The 27,202-nt window shown below is 40.9% G+C and overlaps 1 protein-coding gene across 3 annotated transcripts in view; it reads right to left on the reverse strand.

Annotated features, from left to right (window-relative positions):
- Positions 1–27,202, reverse strand: part of SCARA3 (scavenger receptor class A member 3) — a 60,493-nt gene that overhangs the window by 14,750 nt on the left and 18,541 nt on the right. For 2 of the 3 annotated variants that reach the window (XR_010318625.1, XM_003412360.4), the window contains exons 2-4: positions 21,831–21,929; positions 20,319–20,438; positions 282–380 (exon numbers count right to left, since the gene is read on the reverse strand). Coding sequence is in view for 2 of the 3 variants with exons in the window: in XM_003412360.4 (XP_003412408.3) it covers positions 282–380; positions 20,319–20,438; positions 21,831–21,929 (318 nt within the window). In the remaining variant the exon portion in view is untranslated. The remainder of the gene's footprint in view (positions 1–281; positions 381–20,318; positions 20,439–21,830; positions 21,930–27,202) is intronic. The other variant, XM_064272653.1, reaches the window with a different exon arrangement.

Genomic DNA, 27,202 nt, shown 5'->3' on the forward strand with positions numbered 1-27,202 from the left:
ACAGAGGCACAGAGAAGTGGCAGAGCCAGGACTTTCATCAGAGAAGACCACTTCTAACCCTTCTCTTATGGCTTATTTGTCTCAATCTCTCTGAACAGCTTCCCTGTTTAAGTTGGAGATACAAAGCATCATGAGTTGAGGCAAAGCTTAAAGGCGGTGATGAATCAAAGGCTGACTTGACTCTAGAGCGCCAGTGCATGAGAAGGGGGAGCCCTCACTCCACCCAATTTATACTGGCCTTACATTATGGCCATTAGTACATCTGGACACTGGACACTTACCCAGTCCTTGGAGATTTTCCTGCATAGACAGAAGCTTCTTGTCATAAATGGACTGGGCCAAGGAGATGTCTTCTGAGAGAGAGTCAACTTTCCTGAAAACTGTAGGGAAATTCAGATGAGATACTGAGCAGGGTCCTAGTTCAGAGTAATCACAGTCATGTGCTGAGAAGCTATTTCTATCCGCCACCAAAACCATTCAAGCTTCTTTTATGAGGCTTCCTAGAGGCGATAAGGAAATATGCTTCTTACGGCCACGTTTGCCACATATCCCTTTAAAAAACAAAACAAAACAAAACTCTTCTCCCCAGATTTTAGTAATAGGACTTGATCAGAGGATACAAAAGGGAAAATTCAGAAAAAAATATTTTAAAAATATCCTTAATCCTACCACCTAGAGATAACTGCCATCAATATCTTCGTGTAATTCTAATTTTATTTACATCCACAATCATTCTACACACACACACACACATACATAGATGCATATACTTTTTTACAGAAAAAAAAAAAACTAAAATTGGGATTTCTGAATAACTAGTCTATTTTTTTATTTTGCTTTTTTTTTGGTATTGTACATTTTCACATTGAGAATTAAAAATAGTCTTTAAAATCATTACTTTGAATGTCTGTATCATAGTCTATATAAATGATTCAGCAAATTATATAAAAATCTCTTATTGTTGGGGACACTTGAGGTGCCTTGTTTTCTGATTCTATAAATAAAGCCTGATGTGTAAATATAAGTAGGCTTGATCCTGGAAATAATCATTGTATATAATCATGTGTGTCTATGATTATTCTCTTAGGATAAATTGCTATAAGCAGAATTATTGAATTAAAGAGTATTAACATTTTTGAAGTTCTTGATACAAGTCGCCAAATTGCCCCCCACGAACGGTTACACTGGTTTACATCCACCTGCAGCCTCACACCCAGTGGAACGGGTCAGTGTTGGCCAGTGGTTGGAGCACAGGTAGGCAGCAGGACTCCTGGCTTTCTCTAGCCGCTGCCTGGCTGGATTGGTTAGTGAGAGGAGGGCAAGGTGCTTCTTCTGAAGGTCAAGTGTGGGGGCATGGAGTTAGCACTAACAAGAAAGTTGGGCAACACAGATTCTAGTTCCATATCTGCTTCAAATCTGTTGGGTAACTTTGGGCAACTCAATTAAGCTTTCTGGAGCTCAACTTAATCATCTGTAAAGTGAGAGTATGGAGCTAGATGACATCTAAAGTTCGTGTTGGCTCCAAAATTCTATGATTTCAAGTTATTTGGGATCTCTGGGCTTTAATTAACATACATCTCAGAGGGGTTTGTATATCGAGGAGTTTACTAGCAACAGCGACATGTTGAGAGAGCCTAAAAAATAATTACACATGGTTATATTAGACTAGTGCTTTACAGTTTACAATATTTATTATTCTGCCAATTAAGATTCATGTATAATGGGAGAAAAGAGATGTAGAGAGACTGAATGACTTTGACTCCTATTCTAGGGCTCTGTAATGTTGACCTCTGAGCCGACAGCCAAGGGTTCAGTACATACACTCCACCGTGCTCACTTCCTCATTGCGCATTTCACCATTTGTAATTACATACTAATTTGTTTGCTTGTCTATTTTTCTTACTTTAAAAAGCAAACAAAAACAGCCCAACCCCACGGAGTCAATTTCAACTCAAGGAGACCCTATAGGATAGAGTAGAACTGCGTCATAGGGTTTCCAAGGTTGTGATCTTTATAGAGGCAGATGCCACATCTTTCTGCCTTGAAGCGACTGGTTGGTTTGAACTGCTGACTTTTTGGTTAACAGACAAGAGCTTAACCACTGTGCAACCAGGGTTCCTTTCCTTACTTTTTAGAGCTTTTTTTTTTTTAATTTTATTGTCTTTTAGGTGAACATTTACAGCACACATTAGTTTTCATTCAAAAATTTATACACAAGTTGTTTTGTGACATTGGCTGCCATCCCTGCAATGTGTCGGCACTCTCCCCCTTTCCCTTTCCACCCCGGGTTCTTCGTTTCCATTCATCCAGTTCTCCTGTTTCCTCCTGCCCTCTCATCTTTGCTGTTATACTTGGTTTCATATACTTGATTGAACTAAGAAGCATGTTCCTCATGTGTGTTACTGTTTGTCTTATAAACGTGCCTAATCTTTGGTGAAAGACGGACTTCAGGAGTGGCTTCAGTTCTGAGTTAGCAGGGTGTCCGGGGGGCCATAGTCTCGAGGGTTCCTCCAATCTTTGTCAGACCAGTAAAAACAAGTCTGGTCTTTTTTGTGAATTTGGATTTTTCTCCCACTCTGCCTGGGACCCCCTGTTGTGATCCACGTCAGAACAGTCAGTGGTGGTGGCTGGGCACCATCTAGTTCTTTTGGGCTTAGGCTGGTAGAGGCTGTGGTTCCTGTTGTCCATTAGTCCTTTGGACTAATATTTTCCTTATGTCTTTAGTTTTCTTCATTCTCCTCTGCTCTGAACATGATGTGACCAATAGATGTATCTTAGATGGCTGCTTGCAGCTTTTTAGACCCCAGACACTTCTCACCAAAGTAGGATGTAGAACATTTTCTTTATGAACTATGTTATGCCAATTGACCTAGATGTCCCCCAAGACCATAGTGCCCAGTCTCAGCCCCAGTAACTGGGCCCCTAAATGTGTTTGGATGTGTCTAGGAAGCTTCTATGACTTTGCCTTGATCAATTTGTGCTGCCTTCCCTATATAATGTGTTGTCTTTCCCTTCACCAAAGCTAACTTGTCTGCTACCTAGTTAGTGATTTCCCCTCCCTTGAAACCATCAAAATTTTTTTTTTCTATGTGTAAACCTTTTTTGCAGGGGTTTTTATAATAGTGGTCTCATACAATATTTGTCCTTTCATGATTGTCTTATTTCACCCAGCCCTCCAGATTCATCCATGTTGTAAGATGTTCCGTGGATTCATCACTGTTGTTTATCATTGCGTGGTACTCCATTGTTGTATGTACCATAGTTTGTTTATCCATTCATCTGCTGATGGGCGCTTAGTTTGTTTCCATCTTTTTGCTATTGTGAATAATGTTGCAATGAACATGGATGTGCACATGTCTTTTGGTGTGGCAGCTCTTATTTCTCTAGGATATATTCCTAGGAGTAGGATTGCTGGAGCATATGATATTTCTAGCTTTTTAAGCAGATGCCATATTGTTTTCCATAGTGGTTGTACCATTTTCTATTCCCACCAGCAGGGCATAAGAGTTCCAAACTCCCTGCAACCTCTCTAACATTCGTTATTTTAAAAAATTTTTTTAGTCCCAGCAATGTCGGGGTGAGATGGTATCTCACTGTAGTTTTGACTTGTATTTCTCTGCTGGCTAATGATCGCGAGCATTTCCTCATGTGTCTGTTAGCCACCTGAATGTCCTCTTTGGTGAAATGTCTGTTCATATCCTTTGCCAATTTTTTAATTGGATTATTTCTCTTTTTGTTATTGAAGTGTGGAAGTATTTTGTAGACTTCAGAGATTAGACCCTTGTTGGATATGACATAACCAATAAATTTTTTCCTGTCTGTAGCTTCTGTTTTTACTCTTTTGGTGAAATCTTTTAATGATCATAAATATTTAATTTTTAGCAGCTCCCGGTTATCTAGTTTCTCTTCTGGTGTTTGTCTACTGTTATTTATACTTTGTATTGTATTTATGCCATGTATTAAGGCCTCTAGTGTTGCCTCTATTTTTAATTCCATGGTCATTACCATTTTAGGTTTTATATTTAGGCCTTTGATTCACTTTGAGTTAGTTTTTGTGTATGAGGTGAGGTATGGGTCCTGTTTCATTTTTTTATAGATGGATATCCAGTTTTACCAGCATCGTTTGTTAAAAAGACTGTCTTTTCCCCATTTAATGGACTTTGGCCCTTTGTCAAATATCAGCTGACCGTAGGTGGATGAATTTATATCTGGGTTCTCGATTCTGTTCCATTTGTCTATGTGTTTTTGTTGTACCAGTACCAGGATATTTTGACTATGGTTCTGAGATCAGACAGTATGAGGCCTTCTACTTTGTGTTCTTTTTCTTCAATAATGCTTTGCTTATCCGGGGCCTCTTTCTTTTACATATAAAGCTGGTGATTAGTTTTTCCGTCTCGTTAAAGAATGCCGTTGATATTTGGGTTGGGTTTGTGTTATATCTGTAGATTGCTTTGGGCAGGATTGACATTTTTGCAATGTTGAGTCTTACTATCCATAAGCATGGTATGTTTTTCCATTGATGTAGGTCTTTTTTTTTTGTTTCTTGCAATAGTGTTCTGTAGTTTTCTTTGTATAGGTCTTTTACATCCCTGGTTAGATTTATTCCTAAGTATTTTTTTAGGGGCTATTATAAATGGTATCATTTTTCTGATTTCCTTTTTGAAGTTGGTGTATAGGAATTCAACTGATTTTCACATATTGATCCTATATCCTGCTACTCAGGATGAATAGCTCAAGGTTGATTCCTATGAGGCAGAGGTCAGACAAGCCTCCTCTTTCCACTGTCTTTATTAAGTCTGACACCAACTGTCATTCCCACAACATTCTCTACTGGATTCGATAATTCATTGCAATGGCCGCACAGAACTCACAGACCATACTCACAATTACGGGGTTTATTAGGGAAGTAACAGTTACAATTCAGACTCAGGAACACTCGAGACACAGTTCTTCATTCAGGATAGCCTTTTTCCAGCCGTGTTTTACAGGCATGTCTCTGCCCAAAGGCATTCAGCTTTCTCCCTGTGTGGGCTGGGAAACCCACTGCACTGTCTCCTGCTGCCAGGTCTCTCCTGCTGGCCTCTCCTTCTTTGGTAATGGTGGGCTCCCTTGCTCTGCTCTGGAATTGGCTCTCTTTTAAAGCAAGACCGAACAGTCTTCTTGGTAGGCTACAATTACCCTATCACGCAATCATCTGTGTGAGAGTTACAAGACCATGGCTAGAAAGGCCACACACAAAAGTAACTAATCGCACTACAGATAGTTTTACTTTTTCCTTTCCAATTTGGATGCCCTTATATTTCTTATTCTTACCTTATTGCTCTAGCTAGGACTTCCAGTACAATATTAAACAGGAGTGGTGATAACGGGCATCCTTGTCTTGTTTCCATTCTCAGGAGGAATGCTTTCAGCCTCTCTCCATTGAGAATGATATTGCCTGTTGGTTTTGTATAGATGCCCTTTATTATGTTGAGGAATTTCCCCTCTATTCATATTTTATTGAGAGTTTTTATCAGGAATGGGTGGTAAGCTTTGTCAAATGCCTTTTTCTGAGTTGATTGAGATGATCATGTGATTATTTTCTTTTGTTCTATTTATGTGATGGATTATATTGATTAATTTTCTAATGTTGACCATCCTTGCATACCTGGTATGAATCCCACTTGGTCATGGTGTATTATTTTTTTATATGATGCCAAATTCTATTGGCTAGAATTTTGTTGAGAATTTTTGCATTTATATTCATGAGAGATATTAGTCTGTAATTTTCTTTTTTGTGTGTGGTGTCTTTGCCTGGCTTTGGTATCAGGGCTATGCTGACTCCATAGAATGAATTTGGGAGTATTCCTTCCTTTGCTATGCTCTGAAATAGTTTGAGTAGTGTTGGTGTGAGCTCTTCTCTGAATGTTTGGTAGAATTCTCCAGTAAAACCCTCCAGACCAGGGCTGTTTTTTTTTCTTGTGGGGGGTGGTGGGGGAGTTTTTTTTTGTTTTTTGTTTTTTACCTCTTCAGTCTCTTCTCTTGTTATAGGTCTGTTTAGATTTTCTATCTCACCTATCTATTATGATCCTTTTTATTTCAGTTGGGTCTGTTGTAATTTCCCCCATCTCATTTCTTATTTGGGTTTTTTGCTTTCTCTCTTGTTTTTCTTTTGTCAATTTGGCCAATGGTGTGTTGATTTTGTTGATCTTTTCAAAAGAACCAACTTTGGATCTTGTTGATTCTTTTTATTGTTTTTCTGTTCTCTATTTATTTCTGTTCTGACCTTTATTATTTCCCTTCTTCTGGCGTCTGTGGGCTTCTTTTGCTGTTCTCTTTCTATTTGTTTGAGTTGTAGGGCTAATGTTTTGATTTTGGCCCATTCTTCTTTTTTGATGTGTGCATTTATTGCTATAAATTGACCTCTGAGCACTGCCTTTGCTGTGTCTCAAAGGTTTTTGTGTGATGTATTTTCATTCTCATTTAATTCTATGAATTTTTTTATTCCCTCTTTGATTTCCTCTATTACCCAGTTGTTTTTAAACAAGGTGTTATTCAGTTTCCATGTATTTGATTTTTTTTTTTTTCTTGCTCTCTCAGTTATTGATTTCTACTTTTCTGGCATTGTGATCAGAGAGAATGTTTTGTATTATTTTGATGCTTTGAATTTTATTGACGGCTGCTTCGGGGCCTAAAATATGGTCTAGTTTGGAGAATGTTTCATGTGCATTTGAGACAAAAATGTATACTTTGCTGTTGTTGGGTTGTTGTTGTTAGGTGCTGTCGAGTCAGTTCTGACTCATAGTGACCCCACGTACAACAGAACAACACACTGCCTGGTCCTGTGCCATGCCCACAATCATTGTAATGCTTGAGTCCATTGTTGCAGCCACTGCGTCACTCCATCTTGTTGAGGGTCTTCCTCTTTTTTGTTGACCCTGTACTTTGCCAACCATGATGTCCGTCTCCAGGGATTGATCTCTCCTGACAACATGTCCCAGGTATGTAAGACATAGTCTTGCCATCCTTGCCTCTAAGGAGCATTCTGGCTGTACTTCTTCCAAAACAGATTTGTTTGTTCTTTTGGCAGTCCATAGTATATTCAATATTCTTTGCCAATACCACAATTCAAAGGCATCAATTCTTCTTCTGTCTTCCTTATTCATTGTTCAGCTTTTGCATGCATATGATGCTATTGAAAATACCATAGTTTGGATCAGGTGCACCTTAGTCTTCAAGGTGACATCTTTGCTTTTCAACACTTTAAAGAGGGCTTTTACAGCAGATTTGCCCAGTGCAATGTGTCTTTTGATTTCTTGACTGCTGCTTCCATGGCTGTTGATTGTGGATCCAAGTAAAATGAAACCCTGGACAACTTCAGCCTTTTCTCTGTTTATCATGGTGTTGCTTATTGGTCCAGTTGTGAGGGTTTTTTTTTTTTCTTTATGTTGAGGTGCAATCCATACTGAAGGCTATGGTCTTTGATCTTCATCAGTAAGTGTTTCAAGTCCTCTTCACTTTCACCCAGCGAGGTTGTGTCATCTGCATAACGCAGGTTGTTAATGAGCCTTCCTCCAATCCTGATGCCCCATTCTTCATATGGTACAGCTTCTCAGGTTATTTATTCAGCATACAGACCGAACAGGTATGGTGAAAGGATACGACCCTTACGCACACCTTTCCTGACTTTAAACCAAACAGTATCCCCTTGTTCTGTCCGAACAACTGCATCTTGGTCTATATACGGGTTCCTCATGAGCACAATTAAGTGTTCTGGAATTCCCATTCTTCACAATGTTATCCATAATTTGTTATGATCCACACAGTTGAATGCCTGTGCATAGTCAATAAAACACAGGTAAACATCTTTCTGGTATTCTCTGCTTTCAGCCAAGATCCACCTGACATCAGCAGTGATATCTCTGGTTCCATGTCCTCTTCTGAATCTGGCCTGAATTTCTGGCAGTTCCCTGTCAATATACTGTTACAGCCACCTTTGACTGATTTTTAGCAAAATTTTACTTGTGTGTGATATTAATGATATTGTTCAATAATTTCTGCATTCAGCAGGATCACCTTTCTTGGAAATAGGCATAAATATGGATCTCTTCCAGTCGGTTGGCCAGGTAGCTGTATTCCAAATTTCTTGCCATAGATGAGTAAACAGTTCCAGCACTGCATGCATTTGTTGAAACATGTCATTTGATATTCCGTCGATTCCTGGAGCCTTGTTTTTCACCAATGCCTTCAGTGGAGCTTGGACATATTCCTTTAGTACCATCAGTTCCTGATCATATGCCACCTCTTGAAATGGTTGAACATCGACCAATTCTTTTTGGTATAGTGACACTGTGTATTCCTTCCATCTTCTTTTGATGCTTCCTGCGACATTTAATATTTTCCCCACAGAATTCTTCACTACTGCAACTCAAGGCTTGAATTTTTACTTCAGTTATTTCAGCTTGAGAAATGCAGAGTGTGTTCTTCCCCCTTGGTTTTCTATCCCCAGCTCTTTGTTTTGCTGTTAGGTGGTGTTCTATATATGTCTATGAGGTCAAGTTGGTTGATTTTGACCTTTAGATCTTCTGTATCTTTGTTGAGTTTCTTTCCAGATGTTCTGTCCTTTACCAAGAGTGGTGTGTTTAAGTCTCCTACTATTGTTGCAGAACTGTCTATTTCTATTTTCAGTGCTGTTAGCATTTGCTTTACATATTTCGTAGCCCTGCTTTTGGGTGTGTAGATATTTATTAGGGGTTAGGTCTTCTGGGTAGGATGTCCCTTTAATCAATATATAATGTCTTTCCTTGTCTTTATGGTTCTTTTTACCTTAAAATCTATTTTACCTGAGATTAGTATTGTCACTCCTGCCTTTTTTTGGTTACTGGTTGTGTGATATTTTCTTCCATCTTTTGATTTTTAATATTATTATATCTTTGTGTCTAAGGTGTGTCTCTTGTAGATAGCATACTGAAGGGTCATACTTTTTTATCCATTTTTTTAAATCCACTTTCCGTCTCTTTACAGGTGCATTTAAGCCATTTACATTCAGTATGATTATCAGTAGGTATGCTTATTGGTGTCATATTGTTATGCTTACATTTTCTTTGTTCTTCTTACTTTCCCGTGTTGAGTTCCTTTTGTTTTCTTTTCTTTCATTATTATAGATTTTGTGTTTACTGAGACTTTGTGTTTTACTTCTTTTTTATTCTGATGATTTTTAGGTTTGTTACCTTTCTTCGTGGTTACCTTGAAATTTACCCTTATCTTCGTAAGTTTGAACCAGTCTTTTATTATTTGATATTGGCTTGACTTCCTCTCCATTTGAAAGTTTTATTCCTACACCATTTATTCCCTCTTTTATTGTTTTGATGTTGTCATCATTTACAGACTGACGTCTCTGTTTCTCTTTGTGTTATTATTGAGAGTTCTTTACCTAGGTTGGTATCTGGCTGATACTGTCCTGTGTCCTGGACTCCAGTTGCTACCTGATGTTGTTGATTCTTAATCCCTTTAATATTTCTTGTAAGTTTGGTTTGTTTTTTTATGAATTCCCTTAATTTCTGTTTATCTGGAAATATTCCAATTTTGCCATTGTATTTGAAAAAGAGTTTTACAGAATATGTTATTCTTGGTTGGCTGTTTCTCCTTTAAAAGTTTTATATATGTCATCCCATTGCCTTCTCGCCTGCATAGTTTCTGCAGAGTTATAGCTGCTTAGTCTTGTTGTTTTCCCTCTGTAAATGAATTTTCCTTTTTCTCAAGCTGCTCTCAGGGTTCTTCCTTTGTCTTTGGTTTCGGCAGATGTGATTATGATACGCCTTGGTGACTTTCTTTTGAGATCTATCCTATATAGAGTTTTTTGAGCTTGGAATGTCAGCTTTTCATCTTTCATGATATCTGGGAAGTTTTCTGCCAGCAAATCTTCAACAATCTTCTCTGTGTTTTCAATTTTCTTCTCCTGTTCTGGAACTCTGATCATGCTCAAATTTTTGCTCTCGATTGTGTCCCACATAGTTCTTAGGTTTTCTTCATTCTTTTTTCTGATTTTTCCTCATAGAGGCTCCATGGATTTGTCTACAATCTCACTGATTCTGTCTTCCGTTGTTTCAAATTTGCTCTTAAAACCTTCTATTGAGTTGTCCGTTTCTGAAATTTTGCTGTTTATCTTTTGGATTTTTAGTTGTTTTTGTGTGATTTCTAGTTGTTTACTTAATTTGATGTTTTGTTTTTGTATTATTTTTCTAAATTCTTCCATTATTTTGTCTGTGTTTTCCTTGATTTTGGCTATGTTTTTGTTGGTTTTGTCTGTGTTTTCCATGATTTTGACTATTTTTTCCTTGGTTTCATCTGAGTTTTCCTTTATATCTTTCCTAATCTCTTGGAGAGTCCTAAATATTAGTTTTTTGAATTCCATATCAGGTATTTCCACTGCCTTTTCTTCTACCAGAAGTCATCTGATTCTTTATTTTGGTCACTCTCTGGAGCCATCTTATCCTGCTTTTTTACATGTGTTGATATTGTCTGCTGTCTCCGAGACATTAAGGTACTGTTTTCTTTATTGATTGTATGTTTATTTGTTTCATCCTGCTGCTTTGTTTTGTTTTGATATGTCAGGGTGGGTGGGCCAGGCATACATTGCTGATTGCACATCTGTGGGCCTGATAGCTCTCACCAATCTGTCCAGTTGTGCAGGAGGGCAACAGGCAGGACGAGTCCATTTATTTGTTTGTACAGTCCACTGTATGTTAGTTTGGCAAGTTGGCTGAGGGCGGACTGGGCAGGCGCTGCCTGCCTCCTGTTGTTGGTCCAGCTGTGTGGGAGCATTCACATCCCCCTCCCCAGATAGGCAGAGGTGTCAGACAGGGAGTGGTACTGACTCACTTCCCACTATTCAGCAGCTGGTCAAGTGGCAGAAAGGGAGGGGCAGTGCAGGCCCAGTGAGGCAGCAAGCCTGAGCTGGGGACGCTCTATCCATGACAGCACAGTGAAGACAGTGGGAAGGAGGGGTGGCATACAGGGCTATGTGGGGGAAAGAAAGAAAAGAAAAGAGGGAAAAAGAAAAAATGGTCTAGGTGGGAGAAAGAAAGGGGAAAAATGGTGCAGCAGGAGCCGGTGAGTGGGGGCTGGTTGGACCCTGGGTGATGGTGGGCTGGTAGTTCTCTAGCTGAGCAGTACAGCATCGCCCATTGGGAAGGGTGTAGTGTATGAGGCAGAAGGGTGACGGGTGGGAAAGCATGTTTCTCTTGTTACAAAGTGCTCTGTCTCCTGTTGGGAGCTCCATGAAGTTGCCTTTCTGTACTCTCTGTCTGGGGTTATTGCTGGCTGTGTTCTCAGATGGCGACACTGTACCGTGTTAGTTGGCAGGGGACATCCACTCTGTATCTCTCCTCATTCTCTGTTTTCCTTCAGTTTCATCTTCCATTTTGTGTTTAATCTAGTTCTTTACCCCTTCATTTGATGCTTAGAGTTCCAGGATTGACATTTTATCTCTTGTACTTAGTTTTTCTGGTCTCTGCTGCAGAGGGATGGCATGATATGTCTGCCTAGGGTGCCATGTTGGCTCTACCTCCAGACCTTATTTTTTTATCATTCTTTTAAAAAGCCTGTGTTTTATAATGTATACTGTATAGTACTCATATAATTTATAAATAAATAGGTATATTTTAGAGGTGTGAGCCTATCAATTTTTTTTTTTTTTTCTTTTCCAAACAGGTAATTTGAAAGATTTTTACACGGAATACCCATGTGTCCACCACCTAGACTCTACAAGTAACATTTGCTCTATTTGCTTTATCATATACCTGTTCATCTATTTTACCCTTTTAAACATTCCTCAATCCACCTCATTTCTTTAAATACAATTTAAATCAATTTTTTACTGATGGGGTACACAATCAAGAAAGTTCATAAACTATTGCCCTAGACCAACCAGAAAGAAAGAAAAAAAAAAACCCATTGCCGTCGAGTCGATTCCAACTCATAGTGACCCTATAGGACAGAGTAGAACCACCCCCCATATGGCTTCCAAAGAGCACCTGGGGGATTTGAACTACCAACCTTTTGGTTAGCAGCCATAGCTCTTAACCACTATGCTACCAGGGTTTCCAATTGCCCTAGATCAGGGGTCAGGAATACACCCTTCAGGCCAAATCCAGCCCAATGCCTGTTTTATTGGAATACATTCATCCCCATTCATTTATATATTGTCTATGGCTGCTTTTGCTTGACAGTGGCAGAGTTTCATTGTGATAAAGATTGCATGGTCTGAAAAGCCTAAAATATTTATTATCTAGCTTTTTAAGAAATAGTTTCTCGAACCCTTCTCTAGATTAAAAACTCCCTGAAGGCAGGGCCTGTGTTTTATTAAGCAGTATATGCCCAGTTATCTAGTATAGTTCTTGGCCTATATGTAGTAATATGTAGTAGGTATACAAAAAATACTTGATTAAATGAATACTGATTAATGATTTTCTATGTCCAATAACAGAAAGACCGATTTTACCCAACCTTCTTTGGCCACAGTCCTGACCACAAAGCATTGGCTAGGACTATTCATATCATGATGCCACAAATTTATAGTCACCTATCCAACAAACATCGAGTACCTACCAACCAGGCCAAGTTGGTCCTGGCCCTGTTCTAGGTGCTTGGGATACCCAGGCTGGAGGTGAAAACAAAAAAGGAAATTCCTGGTGATCTACTTCTAAATTTCAGCCAATGAAAACCCTATGGATCACAATACCCCAATCTGCAACAAATCGTGGGGATGGCTCAGAACGAGGCAGTTCTGTAGTGCGTGGGGCTGCCATGAGTCTGGGCCACTAAAAGTAACAACAAAGGTCTCCCTTGATTCTCTTAAACACACACTACTCACCTCCCCAATTCTTTTTTATTTTTAATAATTTGTATTGCGCTTTAAGTGAAAGTTCACAAATCAAGTCAGTCTCTCACACAAAAACGCATATACGCCTTGCTACACACTCCCAATTACTCTCCTCCTAATGAGACAGTCCGCTCCCTCCCTCCACTCTCTCTTTTCGTGTCCTTCTCGCCAGCTTCTAACCCCCTCCACCCTTTCATCTCCCCTCCAGGCAGAAGATGCCAACATAGTCTCAAGTGTCCACCTGATCCAAGAAGCTCACTCCTCACCAGCATCCCTCTCCAACCCATTGTCCAGTCCAATCTGAAGAGTTGGCTTCGGGAATGGTTCCTGTCCTGGGCCAACAGAAGGTCTGGAGGCCATGACCACTGGGGTCCTTCTAGTCTCAGTCAGACCATTAAGTCTGGTCTTATGAGAATTTGGGGTCTGCATCCCACTGTTCTCCTGCTCCCTCAGGGGTTCTCTGTTGTGTTCCCTCTCAGGGGTGTCATCGGTTGTAGCCGGGCACCATCTATTTCTTCTGGTCTCAAGATGATGTAGTCGCTGGTTCATGTGGCCCTTTCTGTCTCCTGGGCTCGTAATCCCCTTGCGTCCTTGGTGTTCTTCATTCTCCTTTGCTCCAGGTGTGTTGAGACCAATTGATGCATCTTAGATGGCTGCTTGCTAGCATTTAAGACCCCAGACACCACTCTTCAAAGTGGGATGCAGAATATTTTCTTAATAGATTTTATTATGCCAATTGACTTAGATGTCCCCTGAAACCATGATCCCCAGACCCCTGCCCCTGCTACGCTGGCCTTCAAAGCATTCAGTTTATTCAGGAAGCTTCTTTGCTTTTGGTTTAGTCCAATTGTGCTGACCTCCCCTGTATTGTGTGCTGCCTTTCCCTTCACCTAAAGTAGTTCCTATCTACTATCTAAGTAGTGGATGCTCCTCTCCCACCATCCCTCCCTCCTGCCTCTTGTAACCACGAAAGAATGTTTTCTTCTCAGTTTAAGCTATTTCTCAAGTTCTTATGATAGTGGTCTTATACAATATTTGTCCTTTTGCAACTAATTTCACTCAGCATAATGCCTTCCAGATCCCTCCATGTTATGAAATGTTTCACAGATTCCTCACTGTTCTTTATCGATGCAAACTCTATGGGGCAGTTCTACTCTGTCTTATAGGGTAGCTATGAGTCGGAATCGATTCAACGGCACTGGGTTTTTTTTTTTTTTTAGTATTCCATTGTGTGAATATACCATAATTTGTTCAACCATTCATCTGTCGATGGGCACTTTGGTTGTTCCCATCTTTTTGCTATTGCAAATAGTGCTGCAATAAACATGGGTGTGCATATATCTCTTCGTGTAAAGGCTCTTATTTCTCTAGGATGTATTCTAAGGAGTGGGATTGCTGAATCATATGGTAGTTCTATTTCCAGCTTTTTAAGGGAGCACCAAATTAATTTCCAAAGTGGTTGTACCATTTTACATTCCCACCAGCAGTGTATAAGTGTTCCAATCTCTCCACAGCCTCTGCAATATTTATTATTTTGTGTTTTTCAGATTAATGCCATCCTTGTTGGAGTGAGATGAAATCTCATTGTAGTTTTGATCTGCATTTCTCTAATGGCTAATGATAGTGAACATTTCCTCATATATCTGTTAGCTACCTGAATGTCTTCTTTAGTGAAGTGTTTATTCGTATCTTTTGCCCGTTTTTTAATTGGGTTATTTGTCTTTTTGCAGTTGAGTTTTTGCAGTATCATGTAGATTTTAGAGATCAGGCGCTGATCAGAAATGTCATACCTAAAAACTTTTTCCCAGTCTGTAGGTAGTCATTTTATTCTTTTGGTGAAGCCTTTGGATGAGCATAGGTGGTTGATTTTTAGGAGCTCCCAGTTATCTAGTGTTTCTTCTACGTTCCTCATATGTTTTGTATACTGTTTATGCCACATATTAGGGCTCCTAACGTTGTCCCTATTTTTTCTTCCATGATATTTATCGTTTTAGAGTTTATATTTAGGTCTTTGATCCATTTTGAGTTAGTTTTTGTGCAGGGAGTGAGGTATGGGTCTTGTTTCATTTTTTTGCAGATGGATACCCAGTTATGCCAGCACCTTTTGTTACAAAGACTGTCTTTTCCCCACTTAGCTGTTTTGGGGCCTTTGTCAAATATCAACTGCTCACATGTGGATGGATTTATGTCTGGATTCTCAATTCTATTCCATTGGTCCGTGTATCTGTTGCTATACTAGTACCAGGCTGTTTTGACTACTGTGGCGGTATAATAGGTTCTAAAATCAGGTAAAGTAAGGCCTCCCACTTTGTTCTTCTTTTTCAGTAACGCCTTATTTTTCCGGGGCCTCTTTCCCTTCCATATGAAATTGGTGATTTGCTTCTCCATCTCCTTAAAGAATGTCCTTGGGATTTGGATAGGAAATGCATTAAATGTATAGATCATTTTTGGCAGAATAGACATTTTTATAATGTTAAGTCTTCCTATCCACGAGCAAGGCATGTTCTTCCACTTACGTTAGCCTCTTTTGGTTCTTGCAGCAGTGTACTGTAGTTTTCTTTGTATAAGTCTTTTACATCTCTGGTAAGATTTATTCCTAGGTATTTTATCTTCTTGGGGGCTACTGTAAATGGCATTGATTTGGTGATTTCCTCTTCAATGTTCTTTTTGTTGGTGTAGAGGAATCCAACTGATTTTTGCATGTTTATCTTATATCCCGATACTCTGCTGAACTCTTCTATTAGTTTCAGTAGCTTTCTGGAGGATTCCCTAGGGTTTTCTGTGTATAAGATCATGTCATCTGCAAATAGAGATACTTTTACTTCTTCCTTGCCAATCTGGATACACTTTATTTCCTTATCTAGCCTAACTGCCCTGGCTAGGACTTCCAGCACAATGTTGAATAAGAGCGGTGATAAAGGGCATCCTTGTCTGGTTCCCGAACTCAGTGGGAATGTTTTCAGGCTTTCTCCATTTAGGGGTGATGTTTGCTGTTGGCTTTGTATAGATGCCCTTTATTATGTTGAGAAATTTTCCTTCTATTCCTATTTTGCTGAGAGTTTTTGTCATGAATGAGTGTTGAACTTTGTCAATTGCCTTTTCTGCATCAATCAATAAAATCATGTGATTCTTGTCTTTTGTTTTATTTATGTGATGGATTACATACATTAATTGTTTTTCTAATGTTGAACCATCCCTGCATACCTGGTATGAATCCCACTTGGTCATGGTGAATTATTTTCTTGATATGTTGTTGAATCTATTGGCTAGAATTTTGTTGAGGATTTTTGCATCTAAGTTCATGAGGGATATAGGTCTATAATTTTCTTTTCTTGTGGTGTCTTTACCTGGTTTTGGTATCAGGGATATGGTGGTTTCATAGAATGAGTTTGGTAGTATTCCATCCTTTTCTATGCTCCGAAATACCTTTAGTAGTAGTGGTTTTAACTCTTCTCTGAAAGTTTGGTAGAACTCTGCAGTGAAGCCGTCCGGACCAGGGCTTTTTTTTGTTGGGAGTTTTTTTGATTACCTTTTCAATCTCTTTTTTTAAGGGTCTTTTTAGTTGTTCTACCTCTGTTTGTATTAGTTTATGTAGGCAGTGTGTTTCTAGAAATTCATCCATTTCTTCTAGGTTTTCAAATTTGTTAGAGTACAATTTTTCACAGTAATCTGATATGATTCTTTTAATTTCAGTTGGTTCTCTTGTAATATCACCCATCTCATTTCTTATTCGGGTTATTTGCATCCTCTCCTGTTTTTCTTTTGTCAGTTTGGCCAGTGGTTTATCAATTTTGTTCAGTTTTTCAAAAAACTATTTTTTGGTCTTGTTAATTCTTTCAATTGTTTTTCTGTTTTCTATTTCATTTAGTTCAGCTCTAATTTTTATTTTCTGTTGTCTTCTGGTGCCTGTGCATTTCTTTTGTTGCTGTCTTTCTATTTGTTCAAGTTGTAGGGATAGTTCTTCTTTTTGGATCTGTGCATTTATTGATATAAATTGGCCTCTAAGCACCGCTTTTGCTGTGTCCCAAAGGTTCTGATAGGAAGTGTTTTTATTCTCATTGGATCTATGAATTTCTTTATTCCATCCTTAATGTCTTGTATAATCCAGTCTTTTTTGAGCAGGGTATTGTTCAGTTTCCAAGTGTTTGATTTATTTTCCCTGCTTTTCCTGTTATTGATTTCCACTTTTATGGCCTTATGGACAGAGAAGATGCTTTGTAATATTTCAGTGTTTTGGATTCTGCTAAGGCTTGCTTTATGACCTAATACGTGGTCTATTCTAGAGAATGTTCCATGTGCACTAGAAAAGAAAGTATAGTTGGTTGATGTTGGGTGGAGTGTTCTGTATATATCTACGAGGTCAAGTTGGTTGATTGTGGCATTTAGATCTTCCGTGTCTTTACTGAGCTTCTTTCTGGATGTCCTGTCCTTCACCAAAAGTGGTGGGCTGAAGTCTCCTACTATTATTGTGGAGCTGTCTATCTCACTTTTCAATGCTGATAGAGTTTGTTTTATGTATCTTGCAGCTCTGTCATTGGGTGCATAAATACCCCCCAATTCTTATTATCTCTGCCCATTCATTCTAGATGATAAATTATTTCATCTTCCCAGATCTGTTTCCTCATACGTGAAATTCTGTTCCATGGGGTTATTGAGATGATTCAAGGAAATCATGTATGTGACAGTGTGGCACACTGTGGGCACTCAGTTAAGTGTCTGTCCCCTATGCAGTGCATTGGTGCCTATGCTCTTCTCCAGGCCCTTGGATGGTGGCTTTTGGAACTTTATTAGTGTCTACAGGTCCCTCAGTTGCCAGGTGCTGAGGCCCTGAAAGGGCTGACCAGGAACTTTTACAAGGACTGTGGCTCCTCCCCTCCTCTGGTACAGGATGTTGGCCATTTTCTGCAGGGCTAAGCCCTGTGAAGAGAGCTCTGGTAAGGCAGTGGTTGAAGTGCTTGCCCGCTAACCAAAAGGCTGGCAGTTCAAACCCACCATCCACTGGAAGAAAGATGTGGCAATCTGCTTTTGTAAAGATTTATAGCATTGGAAACCCGATGGGGCAGTTCTGCTCTGTCCTATAGGGTCCCTATGAGTCGGAATCAACTTGACAACAGTGGGGATGAAGCTCTGTGAGGTGAATTAGCAGAGAAAGGTGGGGCTGAATGGGAGTGAGGTACTTGGGAAATTCTTGAGATCAGTGGTCTGTAAACCTGGTTCCACACTGGAGCCACCTGAGGTGCTCATAAAAAATGTTAAGGCCTGGGCCCTACTCTAGAGATTATGATTTAATTTTTCTGGAGTGGGGTTCCGGCATAGGGTATTTTATAAATGTTCTCCAAGAAATTCTAATGTGCAGGCAAGTTTGAGAACCACTCCTTTTGATGGTGAAATCTTTGAAGGTAGCAAATGTAACTGACCTCACCTTAATATTCTTAATACTTGGCACATAGTAAGTCTTTGGTTTGTTGGGTTGAGCAAGGCCTTTGGGATTACTGGGAGATGACTAGAGTGTCTATCAAATCATTAACGTGCTGGCCTTTTGCCTAGGCCTACAAGCCACAAAAGCTGGTTATTGAACATCTCTAACCAGGGACAGGGCTAGGTGTCTTATTTTAAGGAGAAACTCACACTTAGGGTTGCCGAAGTACAGGGCTACCCCAGAGAGTGAGAGACACCCTTGGTGTTTTGCTTCCCTCACCCTAGTCCCAGCCTTGCCTCTAATACCTATTAGATTGGAACAAACAAACCTATTGGCTTAACTAAGTAAAGGAGTCTAGATTTTCAACATTTGAAACAGGCCTTTGGACCTGACCAGGTTCATTCTGGTTTGAACTCCTGCTAAGAATTTGCATTTCTAACAAGTTCCCAGGTGATGCTAATGCTGCTGGTTAGGGAATAACATAAAGGAAAAACCCTGTTCTAGGAGTCAAGCGTTGCTATGAGTTGCAATCAAATTGACGGCAATGGGGTTTTTTAGGAATCAGGAGGCCTGAGTTCTAAACCTGCTCACCTGCTATTAATTTGTCAGTTTTCTCACCTGTAAATAGTAGTAAAAAATACCTCCTTTAACTATCTTTACAGGAACTTCCAGTTTGAACCCCTGCTGAGAACTTGCATTTCCACCCCAGATATACTGAATCAGAATCGACAGTTTAACAAGATTCCCAGGTGATTCTTATGTATACTAAATTGTGAGACCCACTGCTCTACCAGTGGCTTTCAGAATTGGTCCTGATTCCCTAATCAGCAGCATTAGCATTGCCTGGGAACTTGGTGGGAATGCAATTCTCAGCAGAGTGTTGAACCACAAGGACCCAGTTCGAAGCCCTGATTTGAAGCTACAAATGGAAGGAGATTACAGTGAGAAAGCACCACACTTGTTTTAATCAGTTTACCATAAACAGCTTCCAGAAGGTAGAAGTTACCTGAATCTGTCTCTACACCATCACCTGGGACAGCTATCATGTTCATACAAACTGTAGTACCTGTGAGAAGCACCAAACTTCAGATCCCCAGGCCTTACCTGTAGGACTGTGATTCAGAAAGTCAGGGTGGGGCCCAGGAATCTGCATTTTAACAAATACTGGTGGTGATTCTGATGTAAGTAGACCTCTAAGGGAGCCCTGGTGGCACAGTGGTTAAGAGCTTGGCTGTTAACCAAAAGGTTGGCAGTTTGAATCCACCAGTCACTCCTTGGAAACCCTATGGGGCAGTTCTACTCTGTCCTATAGAGTTGCTATGAGTCAGAATCAACTCAACAGCAGCAAGTTTGGTGTTTGGGTTTTGGTTTAGACCTCTAAATGTGCTTTGAGAAACACACACATAGACCATAGAAAGGGCTTAGCAATCACCTGACCCAGGAATTTTCAATACTGGATGTACTAATAGAATCATCTTCAAAACACTGATGCCTAGGCCCCACCCTCAGAGGTTATAATTCCGTTAATCTTGGGGTCGAGTTGATTGCTACTCATAGCGACTCTATAGGACAGAGTACAACTGTCCCATAGGGTTCCCAAGGAGTGCCTGGTGGATTAGAACTGCCAACCTTTTGGCTAGCAGCTGTAGCTCTTAACCACTACGCCACCAGGGTTTCAGGGTGGGAACCAGGCATCAATATTTTTAAAGCTAATAACTCTAATGTGCAACTGAAATTGAGAACCCCTGATCTTGTTCTATGGTCTCATTAACAATGGGAAACAGGGTTCCTGAGAGGGGAAGTGCCTCACTGAAGGCCACACAGCCTTGACAGACAGAAATTAGAAGCCAGTCTTTGCAGTTTGGATTTGGCATTAAGATGCCCTAGTCAGAAAGAAGCTGGTTCTCAGGCCCTGAGCCACAAAGGTCAGTTTGTCTTTGAAGGTGTTTTCAGTGCCTCAACCCCGAACAGAAACTCCCCTCCAGCCTGGCGTGGTGAGCCCCAGGCCAGCTAGATGCTTCTGGGAGCCACACTTACCCAGGGAGGCCAGCACGGCCACAGCCACCAGGAGCAGGGCCAGGAAGAGGTAAAGGATCCGCACAGACGTGTGTAAGGACAGATTCCTCTGGCAGCGGCTGCAGTGGGGCCCCGGTCGGCCTTTAGGGGGACAGACGGAGGGAAGGGGCTTAGGCCAGCAGCTGAGCCTGCAGCAGCTAAAGAGTCATCAATTCCATCTTCCTGCTGTGGCCTGTCTCATCACATTTCACATCAGGCTCAGAAGGCGAGTTGTTCTCAACCTTCAGTCTTATTTCCTTTTCTCTAGGTTCTAGAGCTTTCAAGAGTCAGGGGCTTCAAAAAACTCCATCTACCCCTGCACCTACCACTTTCTCTATATGGGGTCATCATCATTCAGCCCACAGTGGGGGAAAACACCTCTACCCTCTAGATTTGCCCTATAATGTGCTCAACTGTTAACTGAAAGGTTGGAGGTTCAAGTCCACCCAGAGAGGCCTGAAAGAAGGCCCTGGAGATCTACTTCCATAAATCAGCCACTGAAAACCTTATGGAGCACAGTTCTACTCTGACACACACGGAGTCACCATAAATTGGAATCTATTCAATGGCAACTGGTTATAATTCACAAAATGAGGTAGCCAGCCTTGTTTCACTTTAGGTGACCAACTTGTCCCAATTTGTCCAAGACTTCCTGGGTTTTAGCACTGAAGGTCTCATGTCACAGGAACCCCTCAGTCCTGGGCAAATCAGGAAAGCTGTTCACCAAATTCTCAAATTTTGCAGGTAACCAGCAGTTCTCCTGGAAACCAAATGAGTGGCTACAGTCTACCAGTTGGGTTCTTGGTATGGTGGAAGGAGAGAGCCAGGTGCACTTGGCTCCTCTGGTAGACAGCCAATGCCCATTAGGTTGACTCCAGAAATGCAGCAATGCCCCCAACTATGAAATTCATAAGCCTAGCTCAACTTTGGTTGCACATCACCTTGGAGCATTTAGAAATCTTGGTACCCAGTTCACACTCCAGATCAAATTAAAGATTTCCGAGGGTTGGACCTGGGAATCAGTATTTTTTTTTTTAAAGCTCCCTGGGCAATTACAATGTGCAACCAAGGTTGGGAACTATGGCTGTAGTCTGTACTGAGAGTCCCTACTCCAAATAACAGCTCAGATTAACTAAATGCCAGGCTGGGATCTGAGGGCCTGAGGAGAAAGATGGTCCACTTGGTTGGCATGGGATATGATGAAGAGGACATTTCTAGGCCAGCTAAAATATAGGTGTAGGGACTGGATGCCTGGCTAGTGGAGGGGACAGAGGTCACTGACAGGCCCCCATAGAAGCCCTTTCACTTGTGTCAAGCTTTCACTTCATCTGTACTGTGAGACCCAGGACCACCCAACTCTGCCCCTTCACCCTCCAGAAAGCAGTGGGGAAAGGGCAGCCAGGCTTCTGAAGTCACATACAGAGACCTCCCTGGGAACAGGGAAGGGAAGAAGAGGAGATCAGAAGGCAGAGGGAAGCCCCCCATGACTCTTACCTTCCTGTGTGCACAGGAAGGGCGGCATATCCTCGTCTTCAGCAGCCAGTTCCTCTTCTGTAACACACAATGCATCTCCGTCGCCGCTGTCCGACCTCACTGTGGTGGAGCCAGTGCCGTCAGACCCCAGCCTGGGGGCCCAAGCCTGAGCCACACCCAGCCCTCTCCAGCTGCCCCATTCATTGACTGGTCTTCACCCACGTGCCCGCCCCACCCCTGGGTCTGAGTCAGCCCACTGAAGTGCCAGGTGACTTGACTATAAACAGAGGAAAGCAGGGAAGAGGTAAGATTCAGGAAATGGGATGTCCAAACGCCTCTGGGTAAGATTTCATGATCACCCACAAGCTGGTAAAGAAACAGGTCAGGCCAGGTATTTTTTTTGCACCTTGCTCAGACCCCTTGGAGTGGAGTAAGAAATAAAAGAATTGGTTTGTTTGATCTTGCTCAACTCCCTTCCATTTGCCAACACAATGGTGACTAAAGCAGAACTCCTCTTCTCTAGAAGAGGGGCAAATCTGGCCTAGCACAGACCCCACCAAGACTCAGGGTCCCACCCAGCTGTGGGGCTGCAGGGATGAGAACCAATGACACAACCAGATACAAGAGGGGCACAGACCTCTGCCTCTGACTGCCCCCAGGACCTGCCAGGGTATCTGAAGGAGCTGTAGGAAAAAGCAGCTCTCAAGTCTGAAGCCCAGTTCTGTGCTTGTTCTCTTGGGTCATAATAACATGTAAATTATGTATTCCTTCATTCAGGAGATTGTTCTAGCCCCCATACACATCACACCTCCTTGGAAGACCTGGCCTGTTATGAACTATGAGGAGGAAGAAGGATAAAACACAGCAGAATGAACCAAATCCTCAGGAGGGTGTTTGAGGCATGAAAGGCTGGCTGGACTCTAGGAAGTGGGGGATGCAAGCTAATGATTAGAATTACTTTGTTTAAGAGGTATCTGTAGAGGGGATTTTAAAAACCACACTTGACTACATTAAAAAAAAAATTTTTTTTTTTTTTTGGCATGGGGCAAAAACAAAAAAAACACTATAAGTAAAGCCAAAAGACAAATGACAAACTGGGAGAATATATTCATAACAGGTATCACAGATAAAGAGCTGATATAGCAAATTTAGAGAACTTTTAAAAATTGAGGATACAAAGGAACAAAAATCGTATAGAAAAATGAAAAGATATATACAGACAAATTACAAAAGATATATACAAATGGCCCTTAAATGAAATGAGTGGAAGAACATTTTAATGCCCTAATAATGAATAAATCATCATCTGGAAAGGGTATACAAATTTATACTTCTACCCACAGCGTATGAATATATACTAATTTACTAGTGTCCCCCTCCTGAGTATTATCATAAAAAATAATTATATTTACAAGTTTAACTCAAAGCATCTGCATTTTAAATTGCACATTTAAAAATTATTAGTAAGACTGCACATTTTCAAATGCTTACTAGCCATTCCTTTCCATGAATTGTATATATTAGCCTTTACCTATTTTTCTGTTGCCCCCACGTGTCTGTCAGTTTGTTGTACTGTGGGGGCTTGCGTGTTGCTGTGATGCTGGAAGATATGCCACTGGTATTCAGATACCAGCAGGGTCACCCATGGAGGACAAGTTTCAGCTGAGCTTCCAGACTAACACAGACTAGAAAGGACCCAACAGTCTACTTTTGAAAAGCATTAGCCAGTGAAAACCTTATGAATAGCAGCGGAACATTGTCTGATATAGTGCTGGAAGATGAGCCCCCCAGGTTGGAAACACTCAAAAGATGACTGGGGAAGAGCTGCCTCCTCAAAGTACAGTTGACCTTAATGGCCTCAAAGGAGTAAAGCTTTTGGGACCTTCGTTTGCTGATGTGGCATGACTCAAAATGAGAAGACACAGCTGCAAACATCCATTAATAATCAGAACATGGAATGTATGAAGTATGAATCTAGGAAAATTGGAAATTGTCAAAAATGAAATAGAACACATAAACATCGATATCCTGGGCATTAGTGAGCTGAAATGGACTGGTATTGGCCATTTTGAATCAGACAATCATATAGTCTACTACGTCGGGAATGACAACTTGAAGAGAAATGATGTTACGTTTATCATCAAAAAGAACATTTCAAGATCTATCCTGAGGTACAATGCTGTCAGTGATAGGATAATATCCATATGCCTGCAAGGAAGACCAGTTAATACGACTATTATTCAAATTTACGCAACAACCACTAAGGCTAAAGATGAAGAAATTGAAAATTTTTATCAGCTGCTGCAGTCTGAAATTGATTGAACATGCAATCAGTATGCACTGATAATTACTGGTGATTGGAATGCGAAAGTTGGAAACAATGAAGAAGGATCAGTAGTTGGAAAATATGGCCTTGGTAATAGAAACAATGTCGGAGATTAAATGATAGAATTTTGCAAGACCAATGACTTCTTCATTGCAAATACCTTCTTTCATATGGACCTCGCCAGACTGAACACACAGAAATCAAATTGACTACATCTGTGGAAAGAGACGATGGAAAAGCTCAATATCATCAGTCAGAACAAGGCCGGGGCCCACTGTGGAAGAGACCATCGATTGCTCATGTGCAAGTTCAAGCTGAAACTGAAGAAAATCAGAGCAAGTCCACGAGAGCCAAAATATGACCTTGAGTATATCCCACCTGAATTAGGAGACCATCTCAAGAATCAATTTAATGCACTGAACACTAGTGACCAAAGACCAGATGAGTTGTGGAATGACATCAGGGACATCATACATGAAGAAAGCAAGATGTCATTGAAAAGACAGGCAAGAAAGAAAAGACCAAGATGGATGTCAGAGGAGACTCTGAAATTTGCTCATGAATGTCAAGCAGCTAAAGCAAAAGGAAGAAATGATGAAGTAAAAGACCTGAACAGAAGATTTCAAAGGCCAGCTGGAGAAGACAAAGTAAAGGCTTATAATGACACATGCAAAGAACTGGAAATAGAAAACCAAAAGGGAAGAACACTCTCGGTGTTTCTCAAGCTGAAAGAACTGAAGAAAAAATTCAAGCCTCGAGTTGCAATAGTGAAGGATTCTATGGGGGAAATATTAAGCGATGCAAGAAGCATCAAAGGAAGATGGAAGGAATATACAGAGTCATTACACCAAAAAGAATTAGTTGATGTTCAACCATTTCAAGAGGTAGCATATGATCAAGAACCAATGGTACTGAAGGAAGAAGTCCAAGCTACTCTGAAGGCACTGGTGAAAAACCAGGCTCCAGGAATTGATGGAACATCAATTGAGATGTTTCAACAAACGGATGCAGTGCTGGAGGTGCTCACTCGTCTATGCCAAGAAATATGGAAGACAGCTTCCTGGCCAACTGACTGGAAGAGATCCATATTTAAGCCTATTCCCGAGAAAGGTGATCCAACTGAATGCAGAAATTATAGAACAATATCATTAATATCACATGCAAGAAAAGTTTTGCCGAAGATCATTCAAAAGCAGCTGCAGCAGTATATTGACAGGGAACTGGGAGAAATTCAGGCTGGTTTCAGAAGAGAATGTGGAATCAGGGATATCATTGCTGATGTCAGATGGATCCTGGCTGAAAGCAGAGAATACCAGAAGGATGTTTACCTGCATTTTATTGACTATGCAAAGGCATTCAACTGTGTGGATCATAACAAATTATGGATAACATTGAGTAGAATGGGAATTCCAGAACACTTAACTGTGCTCATGAGGAACCTTTACATAGATCAAGAGGTACTCGTTCGGACAGAACAAGGGGATACTGATTGGTTTAAAGTCAGGAAAGATGAGTGTTAGGGTTGTATCCTTTAACCGTACCTATTCAATCTGTATGCTAAACAAATAATCCGAGAAACTTTGCTATATGAAGAAGAACTGGGCATCAGGATAGGAGGAAGACTCATTAACAACCTGCATTATGCAGATGACACAGCCTTGCCTCCTGAAAGTGAAAAGGACTTGAAGCACTTACTAACGAAGATCAAAACCACAGCCTTCAGTATGGATTGCACCTCAACATAAAGAAAACAAAAATCCTCACAACTGGACCAATGAGCAACATCATGATAAATGGAGAAAAGATTGAAGTTGCCAAGTATTTCATTTTACTCAGATCCACAATAACAGCCATGGGAGCAGCAGTCAAGAAATCAAAAGACGCGTTGCATTGGGTAAATCTGCTGCAAAGGACCTCTGTGAAGTGTTGAAAAGCAAAGATGTCACCTTGAAGACTAAGGTGTGCCTGACTCAAGCCATGGTATTTTCAATCACACCATATGCATGTGAAAGCTGGACAATGAATAAGGAAGACCGAAGAAGAGTTGACGCCTTTGAACTGTGGTGTTGGCGAAGAATATTGAATATAGCACGGATGCCAAAAGAATGAACAAATCTGTCTTGGAAAAAGTACAACCAGAATGCTCCTTTCCTTAGAAGGAAGGGTGGTGAGACTGCATCTTACATACCTTGGACATGTTGTCAGGAGGGATCATTCCCTGGAGAAGGACATCATGCCTGGCAGATTACAGGGTCAGCAGAAAAGAGGAAGACCCTCAACGAGGTGGATTGACACAGTGGCTGCAACAATGAGCTCAAGCATAGCAATGATTGTAAGGATGGCGCAGGACTGGGCAGTGTTTCGTTCTGTTGTGCGTTCAGTTGCTATGAGTCGGAACTGACTCAATGGCACCTAACAGCAACAACATTTTTCTGTTGAGTTGTGGGCTTTTCTTTTTATGTGAAATTTTTACAATGACATAACATTTCATCTCACATCTTGCAGATGTTTCAATGTATTCATTTCTAAAACTTGTTTGTACACTGCTCCCAGGGCCCCCACAGTGCACAACACTGGGGGAAGGTGGAGGCATTCACATTGTACCCCTGATTAAAGAGTAGAATCCTGAGGGGTCTGTACTTAAGACTTGTTCTTCCAGAGGGGATTTCCTTGACTTTTGCCAAGGGCCTGGGAAGCTACCCATCTGGGACCCTGTTTCAGTTTAGTTTCTTAGGTTGAATCACCTAAGGGTGCACAGAGTATATAAATTGGAGCCCCAGGCTCATGTGAGGGCAGACCTGTGCTTACCCAAGACAGCCTTTTCCCTCACAGGGAGTCTCTGAAGATACGAGGTTTCCTTGTCAGCTCTTTTTGGCAGATGAATTATATCTACCTTTTTTTTTCAATAAGCAGACTAGCCTCGGGTAAGAGTCAAAATGCTGAACAGGTATTTGTGGGCACTGACCAACCAGAAGAAAGGCTGTGACTGCTCAGAAAGGAGCAGGACCATAACAACCAGAATGGCTGTCCCATTGTGACCTGGTGAAGCAGCAGCCTGGGAGAGGTG

This window comes from Loxodonta africana, chromosome 19 (assembly GCF_030014295.1).
Source record: "Loxodonta africana isolate mLoxAfr1 chromosome 19, mLoxAfr1.hap2, whole genome shotgun sequence".
In the NCBI taxonomy this organism is placed as follows: Eukaryota; Metazoa; Chordata; class Mammalia; order Proboscidea; family Elephantidae; genus Loxodonta; species Loxodonta africana.